At 51.1% G+C, this 25,351-nt stretch overlaps 1 protein-coding gene across 3 annotated transcripts; it reads right to left on the minus strand.

Moving 5' to 3' along the window:
- Positions 1-367: 367 nt before the first annotated feature.
- Positions 368-24,604, minus strand: Bid (BH3 interacting domain death agonist). Of its 3 annotated transcripts, none has more exons than XM_055604211.1 (6): positions 24,586-24,604; positions 7,847-7,905; positions 6,467-6,680; positions 3,256-3,395; positions 2,782-2,994; positions 368-1,336 (listed from the first exon to the last, which is right to left on the minus strand). In XM_055604211.1, the coding sequence occupies exons 2-6, from the start codon at positions 7,856-7,858 to the stop codon at positions 1,325-1,327; spliced, it is 591 nt and encodes a 196-aa protein (XP_055460186.1). In that variant the 5' UTR covers positions 7,859-7,905; positions 24,586-24,604; the 3' UTR covers positions 368-1,324. The 3 variants fall into 3 exon arrangements, with proteins under 3 accessions (XP_055460186.1, XP_055460184.1, XP_055460185.1); XM_055604209.1 differs by lacking the exon at positions 24,586-24,604 and adding an exon at positions 19,245-19,344; XM_055604210.1 differs by lacking the exon at positions 24,586-24,604 and adding an exon at positions 19,176-19,228.
- Between the last annotated feature and the right edge of the window lie 747 nt (positions 24,605-25,351).

The following is a 25,351-nucleotide window of genomic DNA, read 5'->3' on the forward strand; positions in this document are numbered from 1 at the left end:
TTCAAGTCTACGAACTGTGCTTTCAGTTAGAAGCAACGTCTTGGCGGGGAACATCCCGGAGTTGACAATAAAATGGGATTTTATAATTGGTGACTCATCTTTTTCGTTTACTATTCTTAGGGAGGGGTTATTTCAGATACCGTTTTGTATTCGTTTAAGGACGTGCATTCTTGGTTTGCCCCTCAGTTCTGAATGCGTTGATCCTGGCATTCGAAAGCACATCTCAGTTCCCAGACAGTGAAGTCGCTGGACTAAAGCCAGGCTTAGGAACGGCGACCCCAAACAGCTGTGTGTTTATGCTGGCATGATTTGACCTTCTGACATACTAGGTCATTTGGAGATGTAGCTATGCCAACCACCTTTTTAGAGAAGAACCTTTTATTTCGAAGAAACAAATTTCTATCATTTAAGACAATCACATATTTTTAGAACAGAACGAAAAATATTCTCTGAACAATTATGCCCCCACAAAGATTATGTAACTAAAGAAAAATCCACCCATTTCCAGGATACCCCCAAGCATCACAGCTTGGATGAGTTCAAGATTGGAGCCGCCTGCAGGCTGTGGTGGCTCAGGCCTGCAATCCCAGCTTTAGGAAGGCTAAGCCAGAGAACCACCCAGCGTTTGAGGACATACAGGGAGACCTTTGCCTCTGGAATACAAAAGCAAAGGGAATGTTTGGCTTTGATACACGCACTAAGTCTTCCGTGATGTTAGCCAGGGGGAGAGGATGGCAACTTTGCCACCCATGGAACAGCCAAACTCCTGTGGTTGGGTGGTCGGTGCTTCCATGGCTTGAGAACAGAATCCCGGTCTCAAACCTCTTTACCATTTGGCTTTTATAAAAGGGCAGGCTGCAGCCTTCTGAGCACGACGATGGCCCTCCCTTAGGCTGGGCGCCTCTCCTACCACTGTCCTCCTTAAACAGAAGCCCACCTCCATGGTGAAGACCGCTGAAGAGCAGAGCAGGCTTCTCATCAACTTCTCATTATAAATACGTTTCTCTGCCTTTCAACCTGCTTTTAAGTTTAATTTCCAAGTGGGAACCTGTACAGCCGATAAGATAAAGGTACATGTATGGATGCAGGAGCTGTCATAACCTCTCGAGAGACACAGCTGACATCTTCATTCGACTAGCTCAATGCAGAAATGTTCCGTGAATCCCCAGGTTAGAACACCGTCCTGAAATAAGGAGACACAGCTGCTGTCTGGGGCCTGTCTTCACTCCAACACCTGCTTATATGGCCACGGTTCCTTCTTTGGAGGCAGCTTCACTGTTCTTGCCATATCAGGTTTCAGCCAGTCAGGACTCTGTGGGCACCTTCAGTCCATCTCCTAAGGAAGGAGCAGCACAGAGTCAGTCTCATTCTAGAGCTCAGTGCTTCAGAACACAAGCGCCGGGCGCTGGCTGTGGCTCAGCAAACAGCGTGTGCCTAGCTCACAGAGACCTGGGCTCAAGCCCCAGCACCGCCAACCCAGGTGTGGGACTTCGTGCCTGCAGACCCAGCACTCAGAATGCGGAGGCAGGAGGATTACCTTGTGTTCCACTGCTATCTTGGGACAGAGTGTGGACTCTGCCTTCCCCCGAAAAACAACTCCTCCCAACAAAGGAAATCCTGGGTAATGTTTCTGGCAGGTTCTAAAATTCCAAACATCCACAAATATTTTTGCAGATTATCTATCTCCATCTAGCTTCCACTTGGGGATGTGGAAGCAGAGCATGACACTTTTGGGGAACGTGGCCCTTTTTGAGCAGTCTGGAAAGACTGGCCTTGGGTTTAGCTTGGTGTAAACATTTTGTGAGCATTCGCACTGTCCTGGAGTTAATTCACAGCGCCGCCAAAATAAAAACTCAGGGCTGCCTTAGCAGAGGACGTGTTCTCAGATTCCTGGAGATCTTAGCCTTTTTCACCGAATTTGTTTATTACTCCTATTGGTTTCTGCCTGTCATCCTTGGGAAGCACACGCTTTTATAGAGAATTGAAATTATGGGCCAGTGAGATGGCTCCATGGGCAAAGACTTATATTGCCAAGCCTAATGACCTGAGTTCAATCCTCGAGACCCACACGCTGGAAGGAGAGAACCATACCCTAAAGCTGTCCTCTGACTTCCCCACACAAACGTAGGAAAGTGTAGAAGCTTTTTGATTACTATGTGTGGGGCTGTGGAGATGGCTCAGAGTTGCTAGGCAGGCATGAAAAGTTGGGCTCAGATCCCCAGCACCCATGTTGCAGCTCACAAGCACTTGTAATTCTTTAATTCTAGTCCCGGAGGATCCAACACCCTCTTCTGGCCTCTGCGGGTATCAGGCACACACACAGGCACACACTCAGGTAGAGCACCCATACACACAAAACAACTATAACCCCAGTGTTGGCGGGGAAGGGAGGCAAGTGGCAACCCAGAGCTTGATGGCCAGCTAGTTTAGCCTAAACGGCAAGCGCCAGCTTCATTGAGACCCCACCTCAAAAAGACAGCGCAAGCTCAAAGAAGGCACCTGATAATGACCGCTGGCTTCTAGCAGACGCAACACACACACACACACACACACACACACAGAGCCCAAGGGAGCGCTTCGCTCATGCTCCAAGTCTCCCCATCCTGGGATCCCACCAGCAGAGTGGGACCTCCTCTAAACAGTCTGCAGTTGGTCAAAACGGGGGGGTGGGGAGGCTCAAGCTGAAGCTCTGCTGGGTTAGGGTAGCCCAAGCAAGCAGGCAGGGACCACAGGGCCCTATGAGAAGGCGGGGGGTGGGGCGCTGGTATCACTGGTCCTTACATTTCTAACCAAGTTCCTCACATAGGTGAACAGGTTCTGGTTAATGAAGTTCACTGTCGTGCGAAAGACATCACGGAGCAAGGACGGCGCGTGACTGGCCACTTTTTTGGCCAGCAGCATGGTCATTATCAGCATGGCCTTGTCGCTCTCCATGTCTTTAGGGTAGGCTGTCTTCACCTCATCGAGGGCTTGGGCCAGGCAGTTCCTTCTGTCCTGCACATTAAAGAAGACAGAGATTGAACCCGGCAGAAGGAGGGAGAAGCCTTTCAGAGTGGAGGTTTGTCCTCCCCCTAAGCTCTTTACTCTGATCTAAGGGATCCTAAGTCTCAACCAACTAAATTCTTTGGGGAGACTATACTGGTGGGCAGTCACGGACAGGCTCACTTCCTGGAAGAGACTCTGTGTCAACAAAGGAAAGGTCCCCGCACTTCCCCAGAGCCCAAGAAGGGGAGCTCCCGGGCTGGAGTCACGTACTTCCTCCGACAGGCTGCCGGTCATGAACTGCGAGGCCAGCTGTCTCACCAGCGTGGGCCGGATGCGCTGGTCCATCTCATCGCCTACTTGGGCGAGATGTCTGGCAAGGTTCTGGATGAGTTCTTCCTGACTTTCAGAATCTGCACGTTGAGACAGCAAATACAAACAAGACTCAGCAACAGTCCCGGCCAAACGGCTTCAGGCCACATGCCCGAGAGGGGACCAGCCATGGCCCCGGGTCCAGGGGAGGCCCGAGGGGCAGATGCCGGCTGGAGACGCAGGCCTGTCCCAGAGGCGCAGCGTCGCTGAGGGGAACCTGGGTCCAGCCTGGCACTAGGGAAGCAGCTGTGCAGTCAGCAGCTACCGTGTCCCTGCTCTGAGTGCCCTCCCGGACCCCAGGCCTCCTTTACCTCCTCACAGGGCGGCGGAGGAGCTGGCTCTTCCTACCCTCTCACTCTGTTGACGCCCAGAGCTACTGTGTACGCCCACACTTTGTCTACCAGGACTCCCGTGCCCTGTCGCCTCTCACACTGTCCCTTCGCTGCCCGCGCCTCTCCGGCTGGGCCGTCTCTGTCCCAGTCTGCTCTTTTGCTCTCTCTTTCTGGCACTTACGTCTGTTTCTCTGGTCCGGCCCAGCCGCTTGAATGTAAGGTCCTGAAAAACTGTAATTCTGTAATTACTGTGTTTTACGTGCGTGAGTGTTTTGCCTGCGTCTAAGTTTTGGAGCACTGGTATCCATGGAGGTCAGAAGAGGGCACCAGAGTCCTGGAATTAGAGTCACAAGGGTTGTGGGCAACCGTGTCCATAAGGGGATTGAACCTGGGTCCTTTGCAAGAGCTACAAGTGCTCTTAATCATGAGCCATCTCTCCAGGCCCTGAAAAACCAATTTTTAAAATCTTTTGGTTTATTGTTAGATAGCCAACCCTTAAGAACAAGGCATGATTGGCATATACTTGGTGCCCAGTAATTGGGTGAATGGTAGGAATGAGTGAATGAAACAGACTTGTACACAGTCACTAGAAAGTACTCAATAAACATCGCTTTTGTTTGTAACTTCCCTGTGGCTTCCTATTTGTCCTGACAGAGCTTCGCTCTCTCCCTCCCTCGGTCAGCTATCAAATAGGACCTCACAAAGCAGGTTCTGTATCTTGGAACCAGGAAGAGGCTACAGTGAGCAGAGTCCTGAGGGCACTCACTTTAAGGAAGTGGAGAGAGGCCCAGGGTACTCAACGCTGGAAATGAGGGGAAGCGGGCGCCTTCTGTCCTGTGCTCTCCTGTCAATGCTGGTTTCCTGGGGGAGCAACTCAGCCTCACCCAAGTGGGGCAATCGCTCCAGCACTCGGCTGCACCCCAGGCCCTTCACTCAGTTGACGCATGTCAGAGAACCACCACACTGCTGTCAAGGCCTTGCCATCGCTCAGCTCACTTCTACTCGAGTGCCTCTCCCCAGCTTCCGGTTCCCTGTGATTTAATCCCACTGCTCTAAAAGTGTTCCAGGCAAACTTGGCTGCTCACTCACTTGCTGCAGCCTCTATTCTCCCCACTTCAAGTCCGATCAGATAACATACAGCCAATCCTCCACAGAGCCTTGGTGGGATCAATGTCAGCCCCCAGTCACCCTCCCTGACACCCCGAGGTAAGCCGGGCTTTAAAGGCATGGATAGACCGACCCAGAAAGCGGCAGGGAAAGCGCAGAGTGAAGACGGGTTTGCGCTTGCACACAGCCAGGCCTTCCTCCAGGGCAGATGCCTCAGGTGGGATTTGAAGAGTCTGTGGCAAAACCCGGCCCGTGAAAAACACCTGCCACACACCAGCCTATTTGAGACAACACTTCAAGGGCATTAAAAAAAAATGAACCACACTTGGCAGAGGCAGTCCTAGTTTCAGGCTAGTCAGGGTAACACAGTGAGACTCAGTCTCAAAAAATTTAATTAGCTAGGAGGAAAAAAAAAAAAAAAAAGGCTAAACCAGTTGCTGGTCTCCCTCACGAGCACTAGAGGGCAGTGCAGCCTCTATGGCTAGGATCAGGGCAGCGGGGTACCAGATCTAGCTGGTGAGCCCTATCGCCTTGCTTGCTTACTTGCCTGTAAGTGACAAACCCAGGGTTTTAGAAGAGCCAGGCGCTCCTTCAGTGACCTCCATCTCCAGCCTGCAAGGCTGGGAAGCCTCAGACTAAGGCTTGGAGGTCCTGCGGGGCTAACAGGGCAGTGATTCCAACCAGGATCAAAAAGTCATGGAGGCGAGATGGCTCGGAGGTGCTTGCTGCCAAGTCTGATTACCTGGGTTCGATGTGCATACCCCCATATCCAGATAGACAGACAGACACACATTAAAAAAAAAAAAATCATCCAGTAGTCTCCAGCCCAGGAACACACTGGAGCAGAGCCGCAGGCCTAAAGAACTCACATAATGCCAACGTGCTCTGAGCACGCGAACTCCCAGCCTTCAGGAAGCCTCCTGCTGCAGACACGGCATGAGAACAGAGGCTGGGAAGACAGCCCAGGGCTCAGGGCAGGGAAGAGCAAAGGCTGGGTATGGCCGGAGGTGACAAGGGTGCAGGAGGTAACTGCACGGGTTAAGGAACAGCCCAGCCAAGCCCTGCTCCCGGAGCAGGGGCAGTTCGATCTGAGTAGTCTTTTCACTCTGCTGTGCCTCAGTTTCCTTATCTTCAGCTCTCTGGTTATCAGTTAAGATTCATACAGGACGCAAAAATGATTAGAAGGGCAGGAGTTTTCACTGGTCTGGGAGGTCCATGGGCCTACACAGGTGCTGTGGGGCCAGGAGCAGACTAGCAAATATCCCAGACCTCCATGATCTGAGTGGCTTTCCGAAACTCCCAAACTCTTTGAAATTCTACAAGCTGAATGGTGGCACCTCTGGTTTATAAGATCTCACCAGTTTCTAACCTTCGGCTATATTATAACTGCTTGGGATATATGGTAAAAACACAATTTAACACTGGTCCAGAGAGGAGACTCAGGTGCAGACCGGAAGAGAACTCAGGATGCACCAGCAGGAGGAACTTCCTAATTAGTCCTCAAACAGGGGGATAACGGGTTAGACACGACTGGGGCCATCAAGCACAGATCACAAGGCAAGGGTCATGTGACATGTACATATATAAGAACCTGACAATGTAGAGTTAGAGAATGAGCCCCAGAGCCTTTGGGGGACAGTAAAGCCTCGGTTTGGGGTGAGGTGGGGGCCTACCTGGTTCTATTCTTCCATGGTAGAAGGAACGGCTAGGCCGGTTGCCATCTGTCTGCAGCTCGTCCTCAAGGTCTGCCTCTGGGTAAACTGGTATGGTCAGTTCATGACCCAGTTCCTCCAGCTCTTGGCGGAAATTATGGCCAGAGCTTTGGAGAAAGCCGAACACCAGTAGGTTTGTGATGTGCTCAGCCTCAAGGCCTGAGCCGTTGCTGACCTAAGATGAAAAGGGAATCAGGAACAGGGCACAGTTAATAACTCTGAGGATCCACAAGGCCGAGTGAGAAGGCCTATGGGCGGATGGATGGTCTACCATGCCCTCTCTAACTATAGACACCAAGGAGGTGATCTAGCCACCTTCCTCCCCAAAGACACCCACTGGGGAGGTGGCTCGGAGGGTGAGATCTGTATGCTTTATCAGGGGAGCCAGGCAAATGCTATCTCTGCAGCTCCAGCCATGTTTACGGACGGGGCTGAGCCTGACCAAACCGTTCCTAGCATCAAGCAGCTCTGCTTTCCCATCATTCCCTTCATGAGCTGACAAAGGATGCTCAAGAAACTCTGTTCCACTTCATGGGGACGTGTGCAGAGTCGGAGGTGAAGGAAGGGTCCTGCTCACGGGCCTCTCGGCTCTGCACTGGGGAGGAGCACTCAGACAGCACTCCCTGTGCCCCCAAGGCCCTGCGGTACAACAAAACTTAGCAAGGAAACCTGCGTCACATCACGTCCCTCAACTGCGCACTTAACACTTGTAATCAATGCTAACTTTATGTTATCTTACCATAAAAATCCGGAATTAAAAAAAATTCAGCAAGCCAGAAATCCCTACAATTAGACAGCAGCTCTGATTGAGGCGGGGGTGGGGCAGGGGGGAGAGTGTTGTCAAATGCCAAGATGTAAGAGCAAATGTCAATGTCAGCGCTTCGCTGTGGTCTCAACCTGTGCGCAGTGGGCAAAGCTACCTAATTTCTGTGCCTCGGCTTCCCTGCCCCGACGGTAAAAAGAAAGGGAAGACCCTTGCTCTGGGGAGGAGGACCACGGGAGGACGGCTCTCCAGAGGCCCTGCAGGACAGCAGGAGATGACTTGCAGACTGTGGCTGACTGGAAGGGAAGACATTGGGAGGCTCAGAAGCCACTACTGCCCACACCAAGCTCAGCCCCTGACTGGAGCCTCCTGGATCTTCTCTGCCAAAACAGATAGCTTCTTCTGTGCTGTCTTTGCCATGCCTACCAGGCCGACAGTCATGCCGTTCCATCCTCCTGTTCCAGACCAAGCCCCAATACTGTTGGACATGTGAGGTGCATGTCTGCACACCTGTCACACGAGGGGTCATGTGACAGGGGCATCCAGGAAGAGCAAAATGAAAAGATGCAGAATCTCACCTGAGAGTCCATGGCAGACGCTGGCCACCACTGCCGGCTCACAGAGACCAGGGAACAACCTGGAAGAGGACATACAGATGGTGTAGGCAGCTGTTCCCTGAAGCAGTGCCCCTGTGGGGGCCCCTCAGGACGCTCCCACATCTGCAGGGTCATATTCACCCACCACCCCCGGCTCTCAGCCTGGGTTCCTCTTCGCCCGCTCCCCCCAGCCCCCGCACCACACACACAGAGAACCAGGGCAGCGACCAGGGAGTCAAGCCTGCAGTTTTCCTCTTTGTAGCTTCAGCTGGTGTGAACTGGGCACCCCCAGGCCACTCACGCTCAGTAACACGGATCAGGCCAACCAGCCTGACTGGTTAGTGAGTCACGTCCACCTGCAGGATTGCAGCGCCTCTACATTACAGGGTCGCAAGCCCTCCCGAACCACCAAGGCATTTCGTCTTCCTGCCCACACAGTGAGGCTGAGCAGACGGTGTGCATTCGGCTTAATGGGAAGAAAATACAGTTTGGAGGGTCATTTCGAGCCAGAAGACAGCTTGGCTGGGAGAGTGTGCCTGTCACTCACACTTTCTGACCCACCGAATTCTCAAACACTGACTGGACCAAAGCCGCTAAGTCTAAGATGAGCACAGAGCCCTAGGTAAGTTACGTGAAGTGATGTCACATGCCCGTAACCACAGAGGATCAGAAGTTCAAGGTCATCCTCTGCTACCCTGAACTGGAAGCCAGGCTGGGCTACATGGTGCCGTATCTCCAAAGAGACAGATAACTGAATGAAATTATTCCAGAGTCAAAGACACGCATGCAGAGAGGATGGGAAATAGAAGAACCCATGCAGGTGGTTCACATCCATCTGTGACTCCAGCTCCAGGAGGATCTGATGTTCTCTTCTGGCCTTTGTGGACAATACAGACTCATGTAAACCCCTCTCCCATGCCCCCCCCCCGCCAATAGGGGTTGGAGAGATGGCCCAGTGGCTAAGTGCCCTGGCTATCCCACCCGAGGATCTGGATTCGGTTTCCAGCACCCATCTCTCCAGCCCTATCTTCTTTTTTCTTTTTGCAATACAAATCACCAAATCTAAGATTTTCCAGGGTTACCCAGTCATAGCTTCAGGTATAAAGAGCCTAAAAGGCCTGGGAGCAGAGCCTGATGGTAGGACACTTGCTAACATGAACAAAGCCCCGAGTATTCCAAAATGCCTGGAGCATTGCAAAATATAAGTAAGCAAATATAGAAGGTTAAACTTTTTCTAAACGTAGAGTCTAACTTTAGAAAACAATGAACATCAAGTGTTGCCAGAAGCACGAGGCAGCAGGACACAGGACTGAAACAGGATAGCGTGGCCTTGAGAACAGACGTGGTTATCCATTAATGACACGAACCCGGACGGTTTCATAAGCAGTGAGCTTTGCACCCCCGCCGACCTAAAAAGTCAAGAGCACCATGAAGCGACACACGGCAGCAAAAGCTCCTCTGCTCTCCAGGGTCACTGCGATCGGGCTGTTTCTATTAAGAGGGTTTGGGGACTTCTTGTTTTGTTTTAAGAGGAACCCCCCAATCTAAAACACCTAGCGCATTGACACCATTCCAGTTTTTTCATTCATATTCCAAATGTAGAAGCGCAATTAAAAAAAAATCCTAAGAATGTTTGCTTTGTATGAATAACATGTCCAGATTTCGCTAGTGAAAGCCCCTGCACAGCCTAGACCCAGCGACTAAAGCAACATTTCACACTTACGCAAGAGGCAAAGGCCCTTCTCAATTACAGACCCAGGGATCTCCTCTCCTGCATCAGCTTCAATTTAGGTGGCACAGACTCTAATCCCAGCTACTTAAAAGGCTGAGGCAGGAGGGTCACAAATTCAAGACTGGCCTAGCTACTTAATGAGACCTTGTCTCTAAATAAATATAAAGCAAGGCTGCCTAGAATGCACACAAGGCCCTGGGTTATGGTGGGGGTGTGTGTGTGTGTCTTAGCTTACTTTCTAATGTAATGAAACACATGACCAAAACAACTTGGGACGAAAGTACATATTTCAGCCTACATCTGTCAGGTCACACCCCATCACTGAGGAAAGTCAGGGCAGGAACTTAAGATAGGAACCTGGAGGCAGGAGCTGATGCAGAGGCCATGGAGGGGTGCTGCTCACTGACTTGTTCCTCAGAGTTTGCTCAGCCTGCTTTCTTATACCGCTCAGGGCCACCAGCCCAGGCATGGCATGGCATGACCCCAGCAAGCTAGGCCCTCCCACATCAATCATCAAACAAGAAAATGCCCACAGGCTTCCCTACACGCCAATCTGATGGAGGCATTTTCTCAGCTGAGGTTCCTTCTTGCCACATGGTTCTAGCTTGTGTCAAGTTTACCAAAAACAAAACAACAACAACAAAAAATCTAAAGTAAACAATGGCGCGCACACACACACACACACACACACACACACACACACACACACACACACACAGACCTAAACTCACAGGTCCAGATAACAGACGCTGTTCTTCCCGATGAACACAAAACTGGATGCAACTGAGCTCAAGAGACTAAGGGCCCAGAGAAACAGCCCAGGAACCAGATGCTGTCTCTCAACAGAGAACATCCATTCATAAAGACAAATAAATGTGCATACCATAAAGCTAAGTCCTTGATGTGCCACCAACGAGACCACTTCATTGATCACGTAGCAGTCACGGACTAAGACAAAATCCAAATGCAGGGCAGGGCAGGGGGGACTGGCACGCTGGCCGGCAAACTCTACTCTTGACCCTACCTCCCAGGAGGACAGGCAGGTGCCATGGTGGCCAGCTCGCTCAGTGAGTTCCAAGCCTGGCTGCACACTGGAATCTACTGGGAAGCCCTATGCACATACTGATCTGACATGACCTCACACAAGCAGCACCCAAGGGATCCACTGAGAATAGTTCACAAGGAAAACCAGGTGGAATCCAAAATAAATTAAATTAAATGATGGTTACGGTGCCAAGACCTCGTGACGGGAGCATTGGCAGTCTCATTTGTGGCATCTTTTGGCCGTGTCTGCTCCCTGACGGTAGGCTCAGTTCCTCATAGGTGACCCATAACAACTCTATCAGAGTGACTCGGCTTTGTCTGCAGAAGCAGACCCTCAGGTGATGCCCTGATGTGTACCCTGGCAATGCCTTGTGTCATGTGTTTGCTGATGCTGCCATGGCAACCTGAGTTTTTCCCGTCTTCTTCAGCCTGGACAGTATATCCATGGATGGCCAGTGTATGTCTGATAAGAAAGAGCCCTGGCGTCTAATTTTTTTTTCAAATTTATTTATTTTTCTGTGTTTGAGTATTTTCCCTATGTGTATGTCTGTATCACATGGGTGCCTGGTGTCTGTGGAGAAGGAACCAGGTCTCCTGAACTGGAGCCACAGACAGCTGTCAGCCACCGTATGAACTTGAACTCAGGTCCTCCGGAAGAGCAGCCAGTGTCCTTAACTGGTGAGCCATCGCTGCAGCCCTCCTAGGATCTGTTTTGAGAGTCTTTTGTGTGACATCTGGCAGAGGTGCAGAGTTTCACTCCTTTGATAGCGGATGCTTGGTTGTCCCAGTGTCTTTAGCTAAAACACTGTTCTTTCCCTGTGACCCCGTAGTCAGTGGTTGACGAACCATCTCTGGATTATCTTGGGGTTGTTTGCTGCTCTGTTTCTCCTTGACCATGCCCACATTGTCATGACTCTCTAGAGCTCTAGTCAGTTTTGAAATCAGGAAGCGCAAGTCTACCCACTCGGTTCCTTTTCACGATCGGCTATTTTTGAAAATGTCCTCTGCGTCCCCTTATGAATTTAGGAAATGCTGGAGTTTTGTTGTTGTTTTGTTTTGTTTTAAATAGAGATCGGATTGAATCTGCAGATCGTGTGGGGAGGACTGTGGTCTGCATGATGTGCTCCAACCCTTTCCTTTTTTTCCTCTCAACACGTTTTGCGGTTTTCAGTTAATGTGCAGGCCTGACAATTATATTAAATTTATTCCTAAGTATTTTTTAAATGTTTTGTGTATTGATTTTTTTTTTTTTAAACAGCACTGGGATTGATCTCAGGCTCTTGGGGGACGTATGTTCTGCTCTGGAGTTGCAGGCCCAGGTCTTAGTGTTTTCTATTTCTTGGCACCGTAACCATCATTTAATTTAATTTATTTTGGATTCCACCTGGTTTTCCTTGTGAACTATTCTCAGTGGATCCCTTGGGTGCTGCTTGTGTGAGGTCATGTCAGATCAGTATGTTCATAGGGCTTCCCAGTAGATTCCAGTGTGCAGCCAGGCTTGGAACTCACTGAGCGAGCTGGGCACCATGGCATACTCTCTAAGCAGTCTGTCCTGGTGAAAGCCAAGTCAGCACGAGAGCTGGAGAGATTCAGGGGGCTCAAGGCCCCAGTAGGTGACCTGACACTACACAGAAAAAAGTTCATTAAGTGAAAACAAATTATTTTAATTTTGTGTATATTACGTATATATTGTGTGTATTTTAATTTTGCCTCTATGTACCTCTGTGCGCTACATGTGTGTCTGGTGCTCAGAGGCCAGAACAGGGTGTCAGATCCTCTGGAACTGGAGTTATGGAGGGTGGTGAGGCCCCATGTAGATGCCAGGAATCCAGCCGAGTCTCTGAAAGAGCAGCCAGTGCTCTTACCCACTCAATCATCATCTCTCCAGCCCAAATAATAGATTTTTTTTTTAAGCAGGGTCTCACTATGTAGATCTGGCTGTCTACTTACCATGTAGACGAGGCCCACCTCCAAGAGAGCCACCTTCTGAGTGCTGGGATTGAAGGCTCGGCACTACCTTGCCTGGCTTCGAAATACAGTTTCTCTTTGTTGTTGTTGTTTGTTTTTTTGTTTTGTTTTTGAGACAAGCATTTCACGGTATGTAGCCCTGGCTGACCTGGAACTCACTTTGTAGACCAAGCTAGCCTCAAACTCCCAGAGATCCGCCCGCCTCTGCCTCCCCCCAAGTGCTGGGCTTAAAGGTGTGAGCCATCATGCCCCAACTGAATACATAAAAAAAAGAAAACAAAAACAGATGTCACACTTTAAAGAGAACACGGGGACTGGAGAGATAGATGGCTCAGCAACTAAGAGTACTAGCTGCTCTTCTGGAGGACCTGGGTTTCATTCTCAGTACCCACATGGTGACTCACAACTGTGACCCCAGTCTCAGGGGATCCAATGCCCTTTTACAGCCTCTGGGGCCACCACACACAGACATAGTGCACAGACAGGCACTCAAAACACCCATACACATAATTTTAAAAATAAAAGAACTATTTAAAAGATGTATTTATTTATTATGTATACAATGTTGTGGCTGCATGTACACCTGCACACCAGAAGAGGGCACCAGAACTGTAGACTGTTGTGACCCACCATGTGGTTGCTAGGGATTGAACTCAGGACCTCTGGAAGTGTGCTCTTAACCTCTGAGCCACCTCTCCAGCCCTAAAATAAAAAAAATGTTAAAAGGAAACATGGGAGGAAGTCTCAATTACCTTGTATTAGACAAGATCTTAGACATAGCCCAGAGGCCCAAGTAACAAAAGAAAAAAAAATCATATAAATCAATTTTCAAAATTGAAATCTTTTATGAGAAGATAAAACAAAGCATTCATGGTGCTCCATGTCTGTAAGCTCAACACCCAAGAAGCTAAAGCAGGAGGATTGCTCCAAGTTTGAGGACAGCCTGATCTGCAGAGTGAGTTCAAAGCCAGCCTGGGGAGTAAATTTTTGCAAAATATTTGACAAGGGACAGGAACCAAGAAGATGTAAGTGGCCGATGAGATGACTCGGCAGCTAACAGTGTTCGTGCCAAGCCTGACGAGCTGAATTTAATCCTTAGACTCACAACTGACTAAAGCAAGTTGTCACCTGATCTCCACATGCATGCTGTGGTGTGTCCCGTAACAAAATGGACAAATACACTTAATAAAAAAGAATATGGACCGGAGAAATGGCTCAGCTGTTCAGTGCACTAGCTACTCTTCCATCGGACCCCGGTTCACTTCCCAGAACCCACACAGCAGCTCACAATCATCCGAAACTCCAATTCCGGGGGTTCAACACCCTCTTCTGGCCTCCCCGGGCACCAGGTATGAAAATGGCGCAAGCAAAACACCCATATCCATGGACTGGGGACACAGCTCAGTTAGTAGGGCACAGGCATGGGCCTCGGGTTGGCCTGGAACTTGATAGGCAGGCAAGAACGATCCTAACTTTCTAATCCTCCTGCCTCCACTGCCCAAGTGCTGGACTACAGACGGGAACCACTGCGCCTGGCTTACACCGTGCTGAAGACTGCAGTACTCTGCCAGCTGTGCTATATCTTCATATTCGGGCTTTTGGAGACACGTCCTTACTATGTAGTCCGGGCTTGCTTTGAAACTCTTCCCATCCTCCCGCCTTAGCCTCCCAAGTGCTACCGTTACGGACATGAGCCGCCACACCAGCAATACAATGGTTTTAAGCTCAGTGGAACAGCAATGACTTAGGCGGGCAAAAATTTCTGCATTTAACCACTAGCACTGGGGGGGGGGGGGGAAAGTAAATATAGCTGAATGGTGGTACAAGAGAGGGGCCTGTGTACCGCTGTGGCTTCACTAGGTCCTCAGAAGATGGCCATCTTGCATGTTTGAGGCCTTTCAGATAGAGTCCCCTGCTTCCCCTCCCTGCCCAGGACCCGGGCTTCTGAAAGATCTAAGCATTGGGTGGGGCAAGATGCCTAGCAGAAAGGGAGTCAGATGTCTGAAGGGCGAGCCAGCAGGGACGGACAGATGTCTCAGAGGCCACTCTGCAATGCTTGCATGCCTTTGTCCCCTTCCCACCCTACCCCTAATGCTTTACTCTTTTGTTGTTGTTTTGTTTTTGAGCTTAGTCATAGAGGGACTGGGGGGTACCTAGCCCCGCAGAGAATACAATGAAGGATGACTGGACTGTTTGCCCCATGCTCTGGGGCCAGAGCTTGGCAGTGGGCCTGCATTGGGTAACAGCAGTTTCCTGTCTCTCACACCCGAGAAGAAAGCGACGACCTTTCCTCGTTGATTAAAGGGACAATGGCTTACATCAGAGAGACGGGGCGGACAGCAGGTAGGAAGCCAGCACAGCACCTTCCCCAATGAGATGTGCTCCTGGAGTGCTCACACAGTAAGCCCAGTGAGGGCTCTGGGGCGTGGTCTCCCTGGTATCTAGAAGATACTCAAGGAGAAACGCCCATGCCTTGGCCAGAAATTTGCCTCGCCTTGCCTGGAACTCAAAGGAAGACGGGTCTGTGGTCTAGAGAAGATGGCAACACGCCAGACTGAGGTGTAATGGGCTCCTGAGGTGTGACGGGCTCCCGAGGTCCCTTCAAGATGGTATCGCCCAGTCCCCATCCACCTTTCCAAGACTGGTAAGGAGAAGCTTGTCGGAAAGTTCCCACAGAAATCCAGGCAAAGGATTTCTATGTCTTTACCTATGGCAGGGTAGCTTTGGTGGGTTCCAGGATATGCTGGTACTCTGCCTAGCTATGGTCGCTCGGTCCCCTTCAGGCACACACACCCGTCGGAAGGATAGCTGTCTTCTGAGGACACGTTAGGTGTGTAAGGTAACGCAGTGTACTTACACGTACTGACTGCCTTTTCTACTTGCAGCTGTTAGTGGGAAGAGCATGTGTGTATACACTAATTATGAAAACTAGACCAAACATACATCAGAGACACAGGACCATTACTGCTGGCTTGGAGAAAGGCCTGCAGCAAGAGTTCTTGATCAGACAAGCTGGAATCTCCCAATACTCCCCCGCACTTGGAACTCCCAAGATCAGCCAGGCACCCATCGAGGCTGCAGCCCTATTCCTTCACTGCCTCTGAAGAGAGGTTTGAAGCATGTTTATACAGTGGCACATGCCTGTAACCCCAGCACACAGGGAGAAGGAAGCAGGAGAGCTGAGAGTCACCCTCAGCTCCACAGTGAGTTGAAAACCAGATTGGGATAAGTGAGACCCTGTTTCAGAAAACAAAACAAAACTCACAGGTTTGTTCCCGAAGGAGCTAGCACCAGCCCAAGGCAGTGCAGACCTGCCCGAGATGGTCACCACAGTGGGAAAACAATCACCGCCAGCCACCTGCCACCCTGACCAAGCTTTGCAAAAAGGCATCTGTACCGGGAGCTGGGGTGTGTCCCAGGACACACAGACGGGCAACCTCCCTTCATCCGGCTGCCCTGCTTCCACACAGTCCAGTCCTGGTCCAGCAACGCCACCGGAACCACCCACACCCTCCCAGGTCTAATGCCAGAAGCACACTGCCTCTTCTTAGGCTGGTCTAGAGCCAGCAGGGAAATGCCTGGCTCCTAAGCACATTACCCACAAATGCACACACACGCGCGAACATATACGCTCACGTGTGCCCAACTGCACACGCCCCCACACACCCAAACACTCCTCCTTTGTTTCCTGTTTGTTTAATTTCGGTTAGTTTTGCATTGTTTGTTTGGTGAAGGCCGGCATATCCATGAGGACAAACGCCCATAAAGCCAACTAAGAACTCAACATCTCCAGAAATGATTGCTTTTTAGCTTGTTCATATAGATACTATTATTACCCTTTTGTCGGAAAGATCTCTGTTTGGACCAACAAAAGCAGACAGAGAAGGGTAAGAGAGGAAGGAACACTGAGAGGGAGAAACTATGGACATCTGCCAAGATGGTTCTTGGGGGAAACCCCTCCATAAAGTCCCTGGCGCTAAAGCTTCAGCTCCCCAGTCGTAGAACTAGCTGCCCTGTTTCCCTCTAGCTGCTAGAAGGGAAGAGGAGCTCCCAGGAAGGGGGTGTGTGTGTCTGACTCAGTGGCAGGGTGCAAGTCTTGCACATACCAGGCCCTGGGTTTGTTCCTAGTACTGAAAAAACAAACAAAACTATGGCCATTCCTTACCCCTGAGGTCTATTGAGATTCCCTGGATGAACCTCCCTTGGGAAACTGAACATGGCTGAGAATGAGGGGGTACAGTCAGAACTGGAGTTCTAAATCTGATTTTGTTTGTTTGTTTTCTGAGACAGGGTTTCTCTGTATAGTCTTGGCTGTCCCGGACTCACTTTATAGACCACGCTGGCCTCAAACTCACAGAGATCCACCTGCCTCTGCCTCCCCGAGTGCTGGGATTTGCAAGCGTGTCGGCTTGAATCTGGTTTTGAGGCAAGTTAATTAGCCTCTCTCCACCCAGCTTACCTCTCTAAAGAAAGGAGTACTAATCTATTCTCTGATTACTGTGATAGGAAGTGAGCTGGTTAATATAAGTGATACACACTGTAGCCCTAGGACTTAGGAGGCACAAAGTACTCATTGTTGTTTGCTCTGTAGAGCCCTGGCTCGAACTCAGAGATCCACCTGCCTCTGCCTCCGGAGTTCTGGGATCAAAGGCGCGAGCCTCCACCGTCCAGCAAGGAGGTACTCGTGAGTATGTGTTGGAGACGTGGAGAGAAAACCAAAGTGCTCTCTGTGGGCTTATCAGGCACAGAAAGCTCTGGATGGTATTTGATCGTCGCCGCCCTCCACCCTGCAGCTTCAGTTTAGCTGTCTTCTTCACACCTGTGACTGTGGGCAAGGACACGTGGCCTCTGAGGGTGGCCAGCCAGGCAGGGTTGCCAGAAAAGAAACACGAGCTACTTCCACAGCCACAGCTGTGGCCCGAGATTCAGCCGCAGACCCACAGCAGGGGCCTCTTATGGCCTGGCAGTTTCCCAGCTCACAACCTGGGAACCACCAGATTCACTGTATCCCCAGTGAGGATGGCTGTTTGGCCTTGAACCCAGCCTAGAGGTGGGTCCCCAACCCTCAGATTCCCACTAGAGAGAAAAAAGGCGTAAGAAATAACATGCTCCACCCTTGGAAAGGTCTTAAAGGCTGTGTCATCCAGCCTTCCTTCCGGAGTCCAGGCACCCAGCAATGATGGGGCCCAGGGTAGGCTATTCTTACTTGCAAATAAGAGGAACCAGGTGACCTCAAGCGATGAGCATCTCCTCCCCTCCCCCAGCACCCTCGGTAACTGCACACCAACTCATCCTTCAGAGACACCCCCCCCCCCCAGTAACCTGGCCATCTTGGGTCTACCGAGATCTCTTCAGAGCAACTACAAATGTCCCAACCAGTCAGCTCTCTGCACCCGCCATCACGAAAGTCTGTACCCAAACAACCACACACACCAGCAGCCTGGAGATAGCACCTCACGAACCTGCACCTAGCGGGCGAAATGCCTGCTGACCTCAGCCGCGTCAAGCCAAACCCACCTGCCATGCCTTCTGTAGGCAAGAGGGCCAGCAATTGTGTGGCCAGGGTACACACAATTCCTAGCGTTCACCCAAGTGTTGAAGCCTCCCGAACTCTGCCTCAGTACCAGATCAGACTCTTCTGAGGAAGTCTCCACTGTGGCCGCCCACAAATGGGCCCTCTGAAGGACCCAGAACCCCTAACTCGGGCACAGATCGCACTCAAAGCTAACTGCCCAGGGTTTAGGCTCAGGGGAGCACTCAGGATCTCAAAGCGTCCTAGCCGGGTGGAGATAGGGTGTGGACTTGCTGGGTCCTCAGCCTACTCTTCATTGCTCATCTAAGAGCCAATCCCATCGTAGAAGGCCCAGGCCCACATTCAACCATACCTGGCCCTTCATTGGTTCTTCAGTCCAGTCCCTCTCACCACCCGCAACAGCTCCCCCCTGGCCCGCCCTGGTGCACATTTATTTGCTGAATATATAAATGAATGAATGAATGAGTGAATCCTTGTGGGCTCAGCCACTTGGTGGCCGAAGGCTGTAGGTTTCTTCTAGGTTATTCGGCCAACCATTCAACAAACTTTTTTTAAAAAACCTCAGCAACCCGTCTCTGCACATTTTCAAACCATTTCGGGTACTGGGCTGCCACTTTCCCACAGTTTAGGCGTGAGTGTGAGCTGTGGGCTCGGTGGTGTAGGAAAGGTACCCTGCCCTTCGCTTGAGTCCAAGGTCTGGGTCCGGGTTGGGGTTCCGGGTCTTCTGCCCGGGTCCCGTTTTTGGGCTCTAGCCGCGCCTTATTCATCTTTGTGGGTAGCCGCCGCAGAGCGCAGGCGGAGCGCCTAGCCGGAGCCCAGCGCCAAGCTGCCCTCACCGCGCGCGGGGCCCCCGGTCCGCCCGGAGGTCTGCCCCGAAAGCGGCCCAGGACCCCCAGCTCGGATAGGAGCCGAGAGCGGTTGCGCGCCCCGGGCCCTCCCGTGCCCTGCCCGCAGCCCCGCGGCGGCACCGGCCGCCCCGCCTCCACCAAGGCGCAGGAGCCCCGCCACCGCGAGGGCTTGAAAGGATACCCAACTGAGCTCGGTGCCAAGCCCCCGAGGGGAGCGCAGGCCCAGGGCGCGCCCGGGAGGGTGGGCGGACTCACCACGCAGACGCCGCGGCGCACAGGCTGGGGCAGGGCTGGCTGGCGAACTGACACTAGCGCGCCGCGCACCCCGCTTTTCTTTCCCCGCGCCCGCCGGGGGTCGGCCTAGCCCCGCCCCTGTAGCTCCGCCCTCCGGATGCTCCGCCCCCCGGCCGGCCTCAGCCTGTGGAGATCCCAGGGTTTAACCCCTTGCTGCGAGGGACAGGAAGGAAGGTACAGTGGGAGCCCGCGCGCCCTGCCCTCGCCAGCGTGGGTGTCACGTCTGATCCCAGCCTCCCGCACACGCTGGCCATAGGAAAAATGGCGTAGCAGGTTGGTCCACCCTGGCTAGTGTCCTTGCAAGAATCGGCCCTATCAGAGATGCTGGGAGATTCCTAATGCTTCTCTCTCGGGCAGCTCTTTTCAGACCCCTTAAACTGTTCTCAAGCTTAAGGGGGAGGCGGGGTGGGGATGGGGTTCTCTTGGGTGAAAATGTGAGAAGAATCGGGTGGCTGGCAGAGAATCTCAAACTGTTAGCTAGTTCCCATGTCCAGAGACGCCTGAGTGCAATGGCTAAGTGCCAGCCAGTGCCCCAAAGGACAGGCATGTGACAGTAGCAAAAGAGAAAGAGAAACCAGAAAGTGAATTTCTGGAAGTATGAGGAAGTAAATAGGCCCAAGAGAATTGCTGTTCCTGAGCCGAAAAACTGGACCTGAAGAACCAAAAAAGTAGGCTGGCACCTCCCCTACACACCAAAATAAAATCACATGGTTATATTAACATAACGGGCATGTTCTTTCGTGCGAATGTGTAAACATTCGTTTGTGTATGTGTCAACGCCTGTGTGTGAGAGAGAGACAGACAGAGACAGAGAGACAAGAGACTGTGGAGGCCAGAAGTCAGTGTCTTCCTCCGTCACTGTCCACCTTATTTTTTTGGGACCGGATCTCTCCCTGACCAGGCAGCTCCCTGATTTCCCTGATTGGGTAGCGGGTGAGCTCCAGGAATCTTCCATTCTGCCCCTCAGATGCTGGAGTTGTAGGCACACACAGCACCCTACTTCTTAGCTGGGTGCTAGGAATCCACACTTCACCAGTGAGCCGTCTCCCTGTCTGTCTGGTTTTAATTTTCTTCATATTTTCCAACTCTTCTTAAAGGATGGGGGGGGGACGACTAATGTAAGATGAATGAATATTTCTAGCACCGCACAGACCCTGTCATATTCCAGAAGTTGTTTGCAGGCTCCAGACACATATCCTTACTTGAAGGAGCTTAAATTCTAATAAACAGCCGTAACTAGGGAGACTTCCAATTTCAGTACCCCTCAAACCACTGCTCTTTAGGGCAACGGGGGAGGGAGGGTAAGATGGAGGTTGCTATGCAGCCCAGGCTAGCCTAGAGCTTTGATCTTCCTGTGCCACCAAGCCTGGCTTCTGGTTGTCAAACCTTGAATGATGGATCACACACTCCTCTGCCCTTTGGTACAGAACTCTAAAAGCCGTTTCTCTTTCTCAGGGCACCATAACAAGTGTGCCATTAAATGCAGTTGTATCTCCAGACAGTACTGTCGTGTGTGTGTCTGTTATGTAATCAAAACCAGAGCATAAATGTACATCTAGAAATGTGTGTACCTCAGATATGGCTGTGTCGAAGTTACTTCTCTGTTGCCATGACAAAACAGTGTGACCAAGACACCTTATAAAAGCAAGCATTTAGCCAGGTGGTGGTGGCACACTCCTTTAATCCCAGCACTTGGAAGGCAGAGGCAGGAGGATCTCTGAGTATGAGGCCAGACTGGTCTACAGAGTGAGTTCCAGGATAGCCAGGGCTACACAGAAAAACCCTGTCTTAAAAAACCTAAAAAGAAGGAAAGAAAGAAAGCATTTAATTTGTGGCTCATGGTTTCAGAGGGTTAGAGTCCATGACCATCATGGCAGGGAGCTTGACAACAGACAGGCAAGCATGGCACTGGAGAGTAGCTGAGAGCTTGCATCCTTATTTGCAGAGAGGAAAAGCTAACTTGGCCTGGTGTGGGCTTTTGAAACCTCAAAGCCCACCCTCAGTGACACACTTTCTCCAACAAGGCCACACCTCCTAATCCTTCCCAAATAGTTCCACCAACTGGGGACCAAGTATTCAAACTTATGAGCCGATAGTCTTAGTCACTGTTTTTTTTTTTTTTTTTTTCCTTCCTGATACAGGGTTTCTCTGTGTAGTCTTGGCTGTTCGGCTGTTCTGTTTGTAGATCAGGCTGGCCTTGAACTCACAGAGCTCCACCTGTCTCTGCCTCTCAGTGTGCTGGGATTCTAGGCATGTGCCACCATGCCTAGCTTGTCACTGTTCTCTTGTTGTGAAGAAACATTGTCCTAGTTTGGCTTACTATTGCTGTGATGAAACACCATGACCGAAAGCAAGCTGGGGAGGAAGAGGTTTATTTGGCTTACATTTCCATCATTAGAGGAAGTCAGGACAGGAGCTCATACAGGGTGAGCTGTTTGCAGGAGCTGCTGCAGAGGTCCTGGAGGTCTGCTGTTCACTGGCTTGCTTCTCACAGCTTGCCTAGCCTGCTTTCTTATCGAACCCGGGACCAGCAGCCCAGAGGTGGCACCACCACAATGGGCTGGGCCCTCCCCCACTAATCACTAATTAAGAAAATGCCCACAACTGGATCTTACGGAGGCATTTTCTCAATTGAAGTTCCTTCCTTTCGATGACTCTAGCTTATGTCAAGGTGGCATAAAAAAAGAACCTAGAACATGCCAGGCAGTAATGGTACACACCTTTGATCCTAACCCTCAGAGGCAGAGGCAGGCAGATCTCTGAATTTGAGGCCAGCCTGGTCTACAGAGTGAGTTCCAGGACAGCCAGGACTACACAAAGAAACCTTGTCTGGAACCAGACAAACAAACAAACAAGCCAGGACAGACCTCATGTCCAAGGCAACTGTGATAAAATAAAGCATTTAAGAACTGGGGCTTTCTTAGTCTGTTAGCATCACGGCGGGGTACATGGCAGCATGCAGGAGAACACGGTGCTAGAGAAATAGTTGAGAGGTCTGCATCCTGATCCTCAAGCAGAGGAGGCACTCCGGGCCTGACATGGACCCCCGAGTGACACACTTCCTCCAACATGGCCACACCTCCGAATCCTTGTAATCCTTTCAAATATTTCCACTTCCTAGTGACTCAAGTATATGAGCCTGTGGGGGCCAATCTTATTCCAGCTTCCATAGGCTCCTTCTCACTCAAACCATCACAGGCTGGAACTCCTAACAGCCCTTTTCAGCTTCCCAGTTACTGGGATTACAGGCCTGCGTCACCATGCCTGATTTGCTTTTATTTCTTTTAGGTAAAATACCTACGGTGTGGGGATTCTGCGTGAGGGAATGTTTAATTTTATTAGGAGATCCAGGTTCCCAGTAGTTGTAGAGGAGACTGCGGATGGCCCAGTGGGTAGGGGCTTTTACCGCTCTGTCATGATGACAGGAGTTTGAAGCCAGCACCCACACTGAGCACCCCTGTAACTCTAGCACCAAGAGATCTGATGTGCCTTTTGGCCTCTGGGGCTTTGTCTGGTTCATTCTTAATCACGCTGATTGAGTGTTTGACCGAGTGAGTGACTGGTTGGTTTTGTGTGTGTCACAGCTAGCCCACGGAGGTCAGAGGACAACCTGGAGGTATTACATCTCTCCTTCGGCTATGTGGGATGGAACTCAGGTCTTCAGGCTTGGTGGCTGGCACCTCTCCCTCTGAGCCATTCTTGCCAGCCCCACCTTGTTTTCGGAGGCAAGGTCTGTCCCTGGGAACTAGGGTTCACTGTCCGGGGTAGGCAGGCAGGCCAGTGACCCTCGGGAGTGAAACACACGTTTGCTTGTTTTTGAGACGCGGTCTCCTTGGGTAGCCCTGCCTGACCCACATGGAACTTTCGATACGGCCCAGGCCTGCCTCTGTCTTCTCAGTGCTGGGATTAAAGGTGTGCACCGCCATGTCTACTACCTACTGGCTTATTAAGCGCATGCTGAGGATCGACTACACGGGGAATTTGCGGCCAGGCACATTCCTGGTACCAGGGTGTGGTTGTAAAGCCCCACATACCTTTCTCATGGTTTGTGCCTTTATATTTCCATATGTGGGGAAAACAGGACTAGGGTTACTCAGGGGTAGTCGTGGTAGGTAGGACTCGTGTAAAAGAACACAACCCACAAACAGCTAGAAGGCACTTGAGATGCCCTTTCGTTATACTCCAATACTCAATTCGACAGGACCCCATGAACTGTAACTCTTAGGAAGGCTGTGCCCGGATGGCACAGTACAGATAATCAGCAGCGGCCCCATGGGACGGTGTGTGGTTAGAATAGACACATCTGTCGAGGAGACAGCAGCAGGGCCCGAGGAAGAGCACCGCCCAGCACCCGCCCCCAGGGGGGTGGGAGGAGGCTGGGGGCAGAAGAGGCTAGCTTTTGGAATTTATTGTCACAGCTCCCTCCCTTGGTGCAATCCCTCAACAGCCCGGGGCTCAGTTCTCCCATCAGTCAAACGGAGAGGACCCTCTGTGTCCTTCCTATCAAAGGAGGTGTTAGTGTGCCTCATAGGCATGCTACAAATAAATTAAAAAATACTTCATATCTCTGTAGGAAGTTCTGTGCTGTTAATGTTTTGATAGTCCGTTATCAGGCTCCTGCTGGCTCTGTGTGGGGTGGCGACAGGGGTGGGGGGGGCTGGAAGGCAAGACGCTAGGTGCCTTTTAAAGACAGTGTCCTGCCAGATGGGGGTGGCATGCATCTTTAATCCCAGTCCTCCGGAGGCAGAGGCAGGAAGGGTTCTATGAGTTCGAGGCCAGCCTGGTCTACGGAGTGAGTTCCGGGACAGCTAAATCTACATAGTGAGACCCTGTCTTCAAAAGCCAAACAAACAACAACAACAACAACAAAAACAGTGTCTCATATAGCCCACGCTCGCTAAGAACTCCACATATAAAGTCCAGTATGACAGTGAAAAAAGTTTCACATTTATTATTTTTTTTATAAGTAAATAAATTCTAGTGGAAGGATAGAGGATGTGACGGCTGAACTTAGCTGTCAACGTGACTATGTCTGGCATTGACTAAAACCAATGCCCTAGGACTCCAGCTCCAGAGTGGGACTGCCCCAGGGCCTGAACTACCACCAGACCCTCTACTTTCCTTTGTGAGACAGCCACTGTTGGATTAGCTGGATCCCATTCTGTAAGTCAATCTAATAAATCTCATATATATACATATATATATATATACATACATATACTATATACATATATACATATGTATATGTCTCCAGTCTGTCTGTCTGTTCCTCTAGAGAACCCTGACTCAGAGGACAACTCACCATGTGAGTTCCAGGAATCCTCAGGCTTGTCACTGACAGTGAATGACGGATTCTCCCGGCTCCACCCTCCTAAATGCTGGGCCTGCAGGATGGGCCACCGTATGTGGCTGGAGTGAGGATCCCGGAGAGACACGCTTTCTGGATTGCAGCTGTTGGAGGACAAGGCTTCACATGGGCCGGTGCTCTGCCCCTGAGCAATTCCGCCAGCCCTGTCCCCTTACGCTGCTCTGCCAGTTGTCCTTTCCCTCCTGAGCTCCACGGGGCCTCAGCTGCTCTTCCCACCTCCACTCCCACCACACTCTGTACCTGTGGCTCCACAGCCCCCATGCCTTCTTCCCTGCACAGGCTCACCAGAGCTGACCTCCCTCCTGGGGTGGGGTCAGAGTTTCCTCCATCCTGGCTACCCTCCACCAGGGTGAAACACTGAGAGCTTGCTGTTCCTGCTTCAGTCACAAAGTAACAAAAGAGACACAGATGTCCAGGTTGGTGCAGAGGATCCTCTGCACTTAGTTCCGCTTGCCTTTCCTCAAAGCCCCAGACATGCCTGTCTGTCTCTCATCTCAAGGCCCCCGCCTTGCTGTTGTCCCTCTCTGGTGTTAAAAACCATTTTATTTTTTTAAATAGGGTCTGACTGTGTAGCCATGACTAGCCTGGAACTCACTACGTAGACCAGGCTGGCCTCAACGTCAGGAGTCCCACCAGCTTCTGCTTTCCCAAGTGCTAAGATTAAAGAGTGTGCAGTATCACTCTTGGCCTGTTAATAAGT

This window comes from Psammomys obesus, unplaced genomic scaffold (assembly GCF_907164565.1).
Source record: "Psammomys obesus unplaced genomic scaffold, mPsaObe1.curated_primary_1811, whole genome shotgun sequence".
In the NCBI taxonomy this organism is placed as follows: Eukaryota; Metazoa; Chordata; class Mammalia; order Rodentia; family Muridae; genus Psammomys; species Psammomys obesus.